The sequence below is a fragment of the Notechis scutatus genome, chromosome 4 (genome assembly GCF_049901735.1).
Source record: "Notechis scutatus isolate UNSWTSFEM ecotype Mainland chromosome 4, rNotScu1.2, whole genome shotgun sequence".
Classification (NCBI taxonomy): domain Eukaryota; kingdom Metazoa; phylum Chordata; class Lepidosauria; order Squamata; family Elapidae; genus Notechis; species Notechis scutatus.
The window spans coordinates 92,739,189-92,751,317 of NC_142012.1; the positions used below are offsets into that span (position 1 = coordinate 92,739,189).

The following is a 12,129-nucleotide window of genomic DNA, read 5'->3' on the forward strand; positions in this document are numbered from 1 at the left end:
AGAAAGACTTACCCTTCCGAAATCAAAATGAGGCTCGTACTGGCCTCCTACTCCGTAATTGGCTACCTACAGTAGAAGAAGCACAAACACCCAGTGAAAGATCTAGGATGGGATCTTATACATTTGCTTCATTTCTAACGTGAAATCCGGCTGAAAGACAGTAAAACAACTTGACTTCAGAGTCAACCAGTCTCCTTAAAGCAGGGGTGTCAAACTCAAGGCCCACAGGCCGCATCCGGGCTGCAATGTGGTCGGATCTGGCCCGCGGGGGCTGTCGTGGAAAATGTATCTGGCCCGCATGGCTTCGGCCTGGTCTATCCAATGCGAAGAGGAAACAGGGCAGCAGTTTGGGGAGTGGCATCAAGCTGGCTCCACTAACCCAGTTGGCAACATCCACCCAATCGGCCACGACTGCCCGGCGCCCCGAGGTCAACCACAGCCCTGATGCGGCCCTCAATGAAATTAAATTTGACACCCCTGTCCTAAAGGAATATACAAGTAGTCCTCAACTTACGACCACAATTGAGCCCCAAATTTCCATTGCTAAGCCATACAGCTATTAAGTGAGTTTTGCCTCATTTTGCAACCTTTCTTGGCTTAGTTGTTAAATGAATCACTGCACTTAAGTTAGTAACATGATTGTTCAATGACTCTGACTTCCCCATTGACTTTGCTTGTCAAAAGGTCGCAAAAGGGGATCAATGACTCTGGGACACTGCAACAGTCATAAGTACAGGCCAGTTGCCAAGCATATGTGACCATGAGGATGGTGCAATGGTTATAAGTGTGACAAAGGGACATAGGTCACTTTTTTCAGTGCTGTTGCAACTTTGAATGATCACTAAACAAATGTAAGTCAAGGACTACCTGTGTAAGCAATTGCAAAAACTAAAGCAGGAACTATTGCAGACTTGCAAATAACACTTAATGCATGAAGTGTTATTGAACATATCTGAACATATTATTTCAGTGGCCCTCCCAAATGTATTGGAATGCGTAATATGGAAGATTTTGTTTTTATGCTTTCAATTTCATTCAACATAAAGTGAAAGTTTATCTACTTTGTTCATTTTATATCCGATAATTTTAATGTTTTCAAAGTTTTATGCCGCAACCTAAGAGATAGATAGATTCTGAACTGGGTTTGATTATATATTTAAGAGTTGGGCATCAACTACATTCTCTATTTTTTAAAAATGAAAAAAAAAATCAGAAGGAAAGTTTGGGAACTGAATTAACTTGGGTTACTTGGCTTTCTTTTTCCTCTAAGAAAAAACTAAACTAAACAAATTGACGAATAACCATAGGTTCTAGCAGTTTAACTGTGATGAATATCATATAGACAACGCCAATAAAATACAAGACTAGAGCTGCATCACAATGAAGACAAGATCCTCAACTTACAAAAATGCGGAGATTTGGCATATACCTCTTTGTTTTTCAATCCTTCTTGGGTCCATGCTAACCTGGTCAGTCACATACTTTTTTTTTTTTTTTACAAACTCACCTGGAGCTCCTCAGCCGTGGAAACATCCAACCCTGTTAGATCCTGTATCCTTTTATTTATACGTGCCACTACAGGGTTTTCATATCCAGATAGCCAGGCACTAAAAATGGAATTATAGTGTTATTCATGAACAATAAGATTTGAGTATTAATTTTCATGACCAATCACAAACTAATTTTAATTGTGCAAAGTAGGCTATAAAACTTAACCTAAAAGTAATTTACAAGGAATATTTTTAAGTCCACACATTATTTCCACATGGAATTCAGACTTGTTTAGCTAGAGCACCATCCATGATTAATTAAAAAAAAAAATCTGCTGAGTCAAACTTCAGATAGTATGTCTACGACATTGCAACAGGATTTTATAGTCCTTTAGGGACAGTATATTCTGTGAGGAATGTATTATTTTCTGCATAGGATTTTGGGGGTAATATAAGTGAAATAAATAAGTGAACACAGGATCTCTTATGTTGTGTGTGTCAGAAAAAATACTGGATCACTGCTTTAGACCCACGTAATTTTTTCATCATTAACTATAATTGAAAGCGGGGGGAATATTATTCAAATATTCATTTATCCAATTCTTGCAATTGTCAGAATGCTATGAAGCAAACTTTAATACAACAAGTATTAATTTAAATGGAAAAAAATGACATCTATATAGACTTCAAACTGGAAAAATCAGTGAAAATTCTGCTTTTCTTCCTGATGAACTGTTAACTTTTCTGATGAAAGTGGGTTTTTTCCCCTCCAAAGGAAGTGTTTTAGTCTGAAATGTTTGGTTTGTGGCCACTTTTTTCCATGCTAGATTGTAGTTCTTTCAGATTATGTTTTTTATTTATTATTCCACTGATAGCACTGCTCCAGCAACTAGGAACTGACCCCCCCACCCAAATTCTTTCAAGATGTGAATCATCCTGGCTAGATGCGTGCTTGCCCATCGCTATTAAAAGCAGTAAATGTGATGGCGATGCTTGTGATCTTATATCTGGTAATTTAATACCACCAATGATCAGTGTACAGGAACTCCTCAATTTACGACCACAATTGAGCCCAAAACTTATGTTGCTAAGTGAGAAATTTGTTAAGTGATTTTTGTCCCATTCTATGGCTTTTCTTGCCGCATTTCTTTAAGTGAATCACTGCAATTGTTAAATTAGTCACACACTTGTTAAGTGAATCTGACTTCCCCATTGACTTTGGTTGTCAGAATATCGTAAAAAGGGGATCACAGGAGTCCAGGACATTGCAAGCATCATAAATGCAAGTCAGTTGTCAAGAATCAGAATGCTAGTCACATGACTATGAAGATGTTGCAACGGTCATAAGTATAAGTCACATTTTACGGTGCCGTTGTAACTTCAAACTGTCATTAAATGTTGTAAGTCGGTGACTACCTGTATTCTGGGGTGCACATTTCAAAAGAGACTGAATGAGCCAAAGCTGCAAGAGAACCCAGGATTACTTTTAAAAATCATCAATGACCACTGAAGGATTCGAGAAATCCTACACATTCTGCTGGATTGGAAGGATGAAGTTATGCATTTACTCCAGCAGATTTGCTACCTTCCTTTCTACAGGAAAACAACAAATCCCTAACCAAGAGCAGCAGATCGTGAACCAACAGAGATTACAGAATCTTCAAGAGTGTGGAGGAAATACAGTTGAACATTTGCCAGATATAGAATGATTTTTTTAAAAAAAAAAAATACTCGGTTAATGCACTTGTTAGTATATTGCTGGCATACTGTTAGTGTTGCGTATCGTTAGTATATGAATCAAAGCAGACCAGAAAAAGAAAAAAAAAAGAATTTCCTGCCTCAAAACAAGATGAAATTAGATCAAGCATTATCAGGAAGAGTTATCTCCTAAAGAGGGAAATTAAGTTTACAGCAACGAAGGTTTTAAAAGTAATGAATATGTAGTACATTCCATATTTAACTAATGAACAACTACAAGTAGCTGGGACTCCTGGTTGACATTTCATGCTGGCAGCTCAATACCTCCTAGCAACCAAACTAAAATAATAATAATGTTTTCTCACACTTCTTCTTACAGAGAACAAAATAAAGGTAGTTCCGTTGAAAGAGTAATTCTATACTGTTGGGCTTTAGCAACCTACAATTTGTCTATCTGCAATGTATCCTCAGAAGTGACTCTGATTGATTTAGACAGGATTTGCTCTCAGTACATTTGTACAAGAGTGTAATTTCAATGTGTGGCCCTGACACAACGGAATGCAGCAATAAGTCAAGCAGAGTCAAATAAGTCAAAGCTTTCTAAATCCCTCTGGGATTGCTTTGTCTACTAACTAGCTTTTAGACCTATATTCCTCATTCTTGACAGTTTTAAGATGGGTGGACTTCAATTCTCAGAATTCCTCAGTGAGCCTTAGCGGCTGGAGAATTCTAGGAGTTGCAGTCCACCCATCTTAAAGGTGCCAAGATTGATACATTTCATTTAAAGACTCACTTTAAAGTGCTGGTTATTATATTCAGAAACTGCTAAATAACTGGATCATTTCTTAAAGCAGGGATGTCAAACTCGCGGCCTGAGGGCTGGATGCCTCACATGCTGGCCATGCTCACCCCTGGTTTAGCGAAGAGGGAAAAAGTCATATATGTCATGTGACATGGTGACGCCGCAAGTTTGACATCCCTGTCTTAAAGTATTTTTTTTGTTTATTTATTTATTTTGTTTGTTTGCCACCCAACTCACCAAGAGATGATTTATCCCATATAAACCTTTACATGCTTCCTATATGCATTTGAAAGCAGTTCTGATTTCAATCCTGTTTTCATCAGTATCTGGATGTGCTTTCAACACATTCTTGATTAAGTTTGTTAAAAAGGAAGCCTGCCTCTTACTAGATTGTTACTCAATACTGCTTTGACCTACATTATCCCAGAAATTATGAGGTTCTCTTGCAGGCCAACTTAAATATCATTTTGGCTAAAAAGAAAGCAAAGGATTAGTTAATACTTAAATTTATTGCATTGCTTCTCTGTAGTAGTATACGTCACCTTCCTTCCCATCTTACTGTTATTGTAACATGTACTCTTCATTTTACAGTACTGAACCTTACAGTTTAGTCTTCAATGGCTCTCTTATTTTGACTTTAATTCATCAATTTTATATCCATTTCTTTTTCAGGGAACTTGAAATCTCAACACATTTCATTTTTGTTCAAAGTATTCCAAGGTAAAATTATTTGTATTGTCTGTACAATACAATTTACTCTTCAAAAAGTAAAGCTAGCTAAATACTGTTGTGGAGTTACAAATATGAATATTACATCTGAAATTTTTTTAATTCAAAGGCCAATCTAAATAGTTACCACAGTGGGGGGGGTGGTTGACTGAGTAACAACAGATCCCACCTTACCCCAATCTGCCCCCCCCCATGTAATTAGATTTTAAATTTTCATGATTTATTTATGTTTTAATGTAGATAGATGATAGATAGACAACATACAGACTTTTATGACTGTAAGATCCCCAGAATTACCCTGTGGTATGATGGGTGGCCAATAATTTTATAAATAAACAAACAAATGTTTTTCTGAAGTTATTACTATTTCAAATAAACAAGCATTCATCAGATATGTACACCTTTCTCTGTCACTGCAATAATAAATGTTGATTTTTTTTACTTTTTTCAAGATTCCACAATTCTACTGACAATCTACTAAATCTCCTGTTGCAAGAAAGGATCTTATAAAATACTTCAGTCATATTATTTTAAAGTATTCTCTCCTGTGATGAAAAAAAAATGTTTTTACTTAAAGTAGGAATTTCGACAGAGAAGAAAGTGGGTTTCTTAGAAGTATACACCCTTAACTGCATTTCGCAGAGGGTTGGGCTAAACTGACCAAATTATTTTAGTACAGCACTTGGCTTGACTCAAAATCCTGGGCCAGTTTATACTATCTGCCTGCCACATACTTCAGAATGAACAGGAGTCCTGTCATTAAAAAGAGTATACTGTAATATGAAAAGTATTAAGTAGGAAAAAGTTACTGGAATGCCTGGACAGAGAAAACGGTCTTCTCTTTAAAATACAAGGAGGAGTTATTTTGGTTCCTAGTACCAGGCCATGGCCTGTTTGAAACCAGGCCACGGGAGAGATAGGCAAGTGGGTGTGCATGAAGTTCCATTGGCGCGATCAGAGGGCGCTTGAGCTCACAGGTCCATTTACGTGAATGGAGCTTCGTGTTCGAGTACCCTCTGCTGGCACATGAAGGTCCATTACCACTCACACACCCCACTGCCACTCACACGCCCTTCCCCTGCCCCCCCAAGCTGGAAAGGTTGGGTACCACTGTCCTAGTGGATGCTTTTTAAAAAAATCAAGGAACTGTTCTGACATCCTTGTTAGTTTTGCCAATGCTGCTTGTGCTTTGGAAAATTTTAGCTTTCAACATATAGAATAGAAAAACAGAGTTGGAAGGGACCTTGAAGGTTTTCTAGTTCAACCCCCTGCTTAGACAGGAAATCCTATATAGCATTTCAGACAAATGGTTATCCAATCTCAACTTAAAAACTTCCAGTGTTGGAGCATTCACAACTTCTGGAGGCAAGTAGTTCCACTGATTGTTTTCACTGTCAGGAAATTTTTCCTTAGTTCTAGGTTGCTTTTGTCCTTGATTGATTTCTACTCATTGCTTCTTGTCCTGCTCCCAGGTGCTTTGGAGAATAGCTTGACTCCCTGTTCTTTGTGGCAGCCCCTGAGATATTGGAAGACTGCTATCATGTCACCTTCTAGTCCTTCTTTTCATCAGACTAGACATACCCAATTCCAGCAACCGTTCTTTATATGTGTTAGCCTCCAGTCCCCTAATCATCTTTGTTGCTCTTCTCTGCACTCTTTCTAGAGTCTCAACATCTTTTTTACATCATGGCGATATAGGTATAAGTTTCCTTAATCTAGGTAGTATTTCACAAAATGACATCAAAAATATCCCCCGTGAAGCTTAAAAATAAAAACAACCATGAAGCAATATAAAACATCACACTCCACATTCAGCAGCTTATTAAAATACTTTTTTGTAAATATTCTGCGATTGTATTTTTTTTAAAGGCAGCTGAAGAGCATGTACGGTATATTTTGTGTGTTCTCTATTTAAAAATAGGTGCTGAACTAGGAATTTCAAACTATCATTACCACTTGCGGCCTCCTGCTTGTTAAGAAGTCTTAAAATTAAGATAGATATTGAGACTCCATGGGAAAAAGCAAACAGATGGTAGGAAGTACTGTAGTCTCTCTAGTACAGGCACCAGGTTAGGAAATTCACACAGATTGTGTTTAAGATGAAATAATTCAATGTGCTAGTTTTTATTAGGATCATGCAGAGAAATAGTACACAGAATGCACCAACTGCTTTAAAAAGCACTAAACCACACTGAGTTCAATGAGTGAAGGACATGCTTTAACAACTTAATTTGGGTTAGCACATGCATCTCAAGGTGTCCTTTTTTAAAAAAACATTCCAAACTTTCAATTCCATAAGTGTTAGCAATCTGTTTTAAGGCTGTGTCTACTGATCAGGAAAAAACCCGTCCCAACCTTTGACGCCAACCCCCGATTGAAAAATCCCGTAGCAGTTCAGACGTAGCCGTCTCCTCTTACCTCTTAGAGACTCTGTAATGTGCTGTAGTCAGTTTCCCAGTCTGAGGGTCATGCACAGTAGCTCGGCTCAGCTACAAAAAAAATAAAAAAAGAGAAAGGACAAGGGCTTACTCTAGAAGCAAGCGTCTGGGCAAGCCACAGGCAATTGGGAGGGTTCCGATTGGTCAAGTTAGAATGTAATGCTCAGATCAGCAGGAACGCTTAAAGGATTGCAGTATCTGCTGTATTACTCTGCCCCAATTTAATTCAATTGGTTTAATCAAATTTTGTTAGGTTGTCCTTTCACTTTTTCTTCCCCAAATGGAAAGCTTATGCAAGCCACTTGTATCTGCCAAGTTTCACAGAGAACTTCTCCAGAACCCAGAAGTTAAAGGCTCTTCATCCTTTCTACTGCTTCCAGTTATTCTTTCTTTGAAAAAAATATGTATTAATAGGTTACATGCTTAAACCGTATCAAAGTTAGGGTGTTCCAACAACTAACAGACTGCTGCATTTATAGGACACACTATAAATATTCGGAAATGTTCTATCATCACAAAGAAAAAAAGTGGGATTAAAAAAAAGCGGGGTATGCCTTAAAGTGAAATAAATAAATGGAATAAATTAACAAAATTAAAAAAGTTTCTGAACGAAACACAATACTTCGCCTCTACAACAACATCGGGTAGGAACCACTTTTAAGAGCTGGATTTTAGCCAGAGAAATTGGAAATTCCCAGTATAAGAGACATGTTGGAATTCCACACAGGAGTGAGATCCAATTATTTTAAAATTTTAAAATTATTCTAATTGTGTATAAACAAGTGGGAATTCCCCATTTTCAGCAGTCATATATGGAACAATGAATAAATAACAATGATTTAAGAGGAATTCGTGAAAGCAAGTAGGGTATTTTGAGACTCAAACATACCTAAAACTATTCTAAACTCCACTTAACAGCATATGTGGCTTCAATAAAGCCAAGCGGAAATTAATCATAGGGCATATTAGTGTTACAATAGACACATATGGAAACAGTGCATATTTCAATATAAAGAATCAATTTGTAGCCTTGTCAAGACAAGCTTGATTTTTGTATATAGGAAGCAAAAAACTATGCATATTACTAAATAAATAATTGTGCATGCCCACACTATCATGAAAAACATAATTCCAAAAAAAAAAGAAGCTAGACTTTTTGGAGGAAACTTTCAAACCGCAAGGCAGAAAGCAACATGAAATCTCTTTGTCAGTTACACCAAGCATCAAATATTCAAAATATACTTTAAATAAGCAAATAAGGACAAAACTTCTGGCTACAAGAAGCATCTGAGAAACTTAGCAGTAACGAAGTGTTAAAAGTCTCTGTGAATAGCACAAATGACCAGAAAAGTTATAAACCAACTTTTTTCTTCTTCTTCTGGTCACTCTTCTACACAAATGAGTACTACAGAAGGTCTCGTCACAAGGACCGAAGGTATGGCAAGTAAAGTCTTACCTTTTGCTAATTCTGTAATGTGCAGTCTCCAAGACTCCCGTTACGGGGTTTGAAATGGTGGCCCGCCTCAGCTGTGAAGCGAACCAATCAGAACAGTCGCATTACAAGGTACATATTTGCATCACATTTATGTGACCATTCAGAATCCGGGGGCGGAACCCCAATTTCAGTAGGGTTCTTTTCCATTAAGGAACAAAAACCACCACCACCACCGAACAAGAAACATGGAACACGAAACAAGTTAAGAATGTCAAAAATAATAATATTAAGTGCAATACTGAATTTTTTTGCCATACCAATGCAGGGGTGGGATTCTACCGGTTCGGCCTGGTTCAAGCAAACCGGTAGCTCTGAGGATCAGCTGGGAGTAAAGAGTTTGGTTTGCTCTGACGATCAGCTGTTGGGCCCATCTGCCCACCTGGGCTCTAGGCTGTGCTTTATATCCTATTTTTCAAGTTCAACTGATTTGCGCGGCACAGCGGATTGCAGTGTGTTAGCTGTTTAACACACAGGGATTGCTGGAGAAGGTCAGTAGCAAATGCTTTTGCATGTGCGCAAAGCATGTGCTCACCGAACCGGTTGTTACACCGGTTGAATCGCACCCCTGTACCACTGCTATATTTTTGTAGCGTACTAGGAGAAAACAATCTAGGCTTCTTTTGAAGCCACAAGCGTTATAATTATCATTCTAAACTGGGAAAGTGTTAAGAGTGCATGTGAGCATCCTACGCGTTACTTACCTTCCTGGTGCTCCTAAAATAAAAGGAAGGATTATTGGGAAAAGTTAACTAGATTAAAACACTTTGAACCCTCAGAGTGGCATTGCCCAAGCCAGCACAGGCACAAAACTATTTACAGGTAGTCCTTGACTTACAACCACAATTGAGCCAAAAATTTCTGTTGCTTAGTAAGGTATTTGTTAAGTGAATTTTGTCCCGTGTTATAACCTTTCTTGCCACAGTTGTTAAGTAATAGGGTTGTTAATGTGAATCTGGCTTCCCAATTGACTTTGCTTGTCAGAAGGTCACAAAAAGTGATCACATGACCTCAGGACACTGCAATTGTCATAAATATGAGCCAGTTGCCAATTGTCCAAATTTTGATTGTGCAACCATGGGATGCTGCAACAGTCTTAAGTGTGAAAAACAACCTTAACTTTGAACAATCACTAAACAAATGGCTGTAAGTTGAGGACTACCTGTAGTAGCATGAACAAAAAAAAAAAAAAAGAAACATCAGAAGCTGATTGCTGAAGAAAGGCAATCTTTGGATTTAGTTATAAAAGAATTCCTATTTAATAAAGGTGATAAGCAGAAAAACTTTAATCTCAACTTTTCAATTAAGAACAATAAATCCAAGCTTCCTTAAACTTTTACTGAATTGGAATCTCTTTTTTAAAAAATTGCCTTGATACAGAATGGATCAATCAGACATAACATTCTAGTAACTTGCTGCATGATGATTTAATCCTACAGAAATAAGACTATACACCACTGTACTGTACAGAAAAAATCAAGCACATAATTATCCGTCGTTAGAATTATAGCTTAATCTACTATTAGAATTTGTCTTGACAAAGTGTAACAATGGTACTAAAATTTGTCAGTTCACCTGCAGTAAAGAATTGTTAAGCTTTTCATTACTGTTTTTCACAACAAGCTCCCAAAACAGGGCATGCCTACATTTTATTCGACATAATTGTTGGATAAGCAACAATGGTTCAAATATTGGAGCTATCTGTCAATCTATTCTGCTTGGGCCCAACCTGATAAGCAAAAGCTAGTTTGCTACTTCAGTAATAAAATGAAGATGCTATTAAGCTAAAGGACTGCAAGAGGATATTTAGCAAGGCTCAAGCAAGCTGTAATCAGGAAGCAAGCATTAGGGTGAGGAAGTCATTCCTTGGTGGTCTTGTTCAAAGAGTGTGGACAATTTAGATTCTTTACCCTTGGTTTTGCAAGCTCTTTGACTTTTTCTATTTCTTCGTCAGAGATAATGTTAACAAAGCGAACAATCCGAGGGCGATCCCACTCATCTTCTTGTTTGACAGGTCCCAGGATGTAATACGGGTTCCTGTTCCCATCGAAATAACGGCAAAACAGCTCCTTTTCCTTTCTAGGAGTCTAAAAGTTTGAAATAAAGGGCAAGCATTAGTAACTCAATGCATTATTTTTCATCATCCACAAATATTCTGTTATGTTGGTATTGCACACAAGGGAGGACCCAAAGGTGCTTTTTCAAAAGGCGACTGGACTTTCTTTGCTTTATCCTTAAAGACGTTTGGCTTCTCATCCCAGAAGCTTCTTCAGTTTTGACTGAATGGTAGGGAATGGAAGGGTTTATATTCCTTGCAGTCATCTGGCCATTAGCACTCTTTCTTATCTCTGCTCTTAGGGTCACCCAAATAGTGCAAATGGATGTGGAACCTTCTTGGAACTGCTGAAAGATCCTTCTGAAAAAGCACCTTTGGGAAAACCATGACTTGTATGATTGTGAACTTCCATAGACATCCCCATGTTTCCCTGAAAATAAGACCCAGTCTTATTTGTCCCCCCCCCCCCCAAAAAAAATAAGCATTAGGGCTTATTTTGGGGGGGAAACACAAAACCAGGGTGGTCAACTTGGAAGATGGTGGGATGGAGTGAGCGGGCAGCCATGGGAGGCTCATCTGTGTGTCTCTTGGCTTACTTGCAGCCTGTGCAACACGCGCCCGGATCACGTGTCTTCTCCCTGCCTCTGCCTACTGCTTGGACAGATAATAAACTCACCTGCGCTATGCAGGCTATGGCTGCTGCCAGACACCATCGGCCCCCCATACCTTCGCTGCCTCCGGTGCTGGCCATACCACCCCCCACCTATGACGATCTTAACTAGGGCTTATTTGGGGGGGATGAGCTTATATTAGAAGCACAATAAAAATCAGGGTAGGTCTTATTTGGGGGGAAACACAGTACAAGGGAGAACATACCATTTTAAGACCTTCACCACGGCATAGTTTTTCATACTTCTGTCTCTCGGGCAGATAATCTTTGGAAGGTCCTCTTTTCTGAGTCTTCACTTTTTTTCCAGTCTGCTCATCTGTGCTGGCCACAGACGCATTGGCTTCTTTTTCTTTTTCTTTAATCATGATGTATTCAAAGTATTTCAAATTTCCGTTTGCTCTCTGATGCTCGGGATCTGTTGGAAAAGCAGATAGAGGACTGGTTAACTCCATGGAAGAAAGCTAATTTTTAAGTGATTTTGTCCTTTAGTTGGAGTTCAGTTGTCGTGAAGTTTTGATGAAATCTGTATATGTCAGCATCTAACCCACTTATGTCAGCTGGAATGTATCTCTATCTTCATATATAAATACCCAAGTCACAGGAGCAAATGGCACGTAAAGCAATGGGGGGAAAATTAATGCTTCCTAACCACATTTGTAGTTACAGGGATTCCCAGCAACATTTTGTCCTTCACTCCACTGCATTAATTAGTTTGAAAAGCTTGTACATCCAAGTGGAAAATGTCTGAGGGGGG

General features: G+C 38.4%; 1 protein-coding gene across 6 annotated transcripts in view; it reads right to left on the reverse strand.

The window, feature by feature from the left end:
- P4HA1 (prolyl 4-hydroxylase subunit alpha 1) overlaps nucleotides 1-12,129 on the reverse strand; it is a 45,791-nt gene that overhangs the window by 12,344 nt on the left and 21,318 nt on the right. For 2 of the 6 annotated variants that reach the window (XM_026681240.2, XM_087964111.1), the window contains exons 7-10: nucleotides 11,582-11,790; nucleotides 10,560-10,736; nucleotides 7,138-7,208; nucleotides 1,508-1,607 (exon numbers count right to left, since the gene is read on the reverse strand). In XM_026681240.2, coding sequence (XP_026537025.1) covers nucleotides 1,508-1,607; nucleotides 7,138-7,208; nucleotides 10,560-10,736; nucleotides 11,582-11,790 — 557 coding nt within the window. Of the gene's footprint in view, nucleotides 1-12; nucleotides 67-1,507; nucleotides 1,608-7,137; nucleotides 7,209-8,613; nucleotides 8,685-10,559; nucleotides 10,737-11,581; nucleotides 11,791-12,129 lie in introns of all 6 variants that reach the window. The other 4 variants (XM_026681243.2, XM_087964112.1, XM_087964110.1 and 1 more) reach the window with 3 other exon arrangements.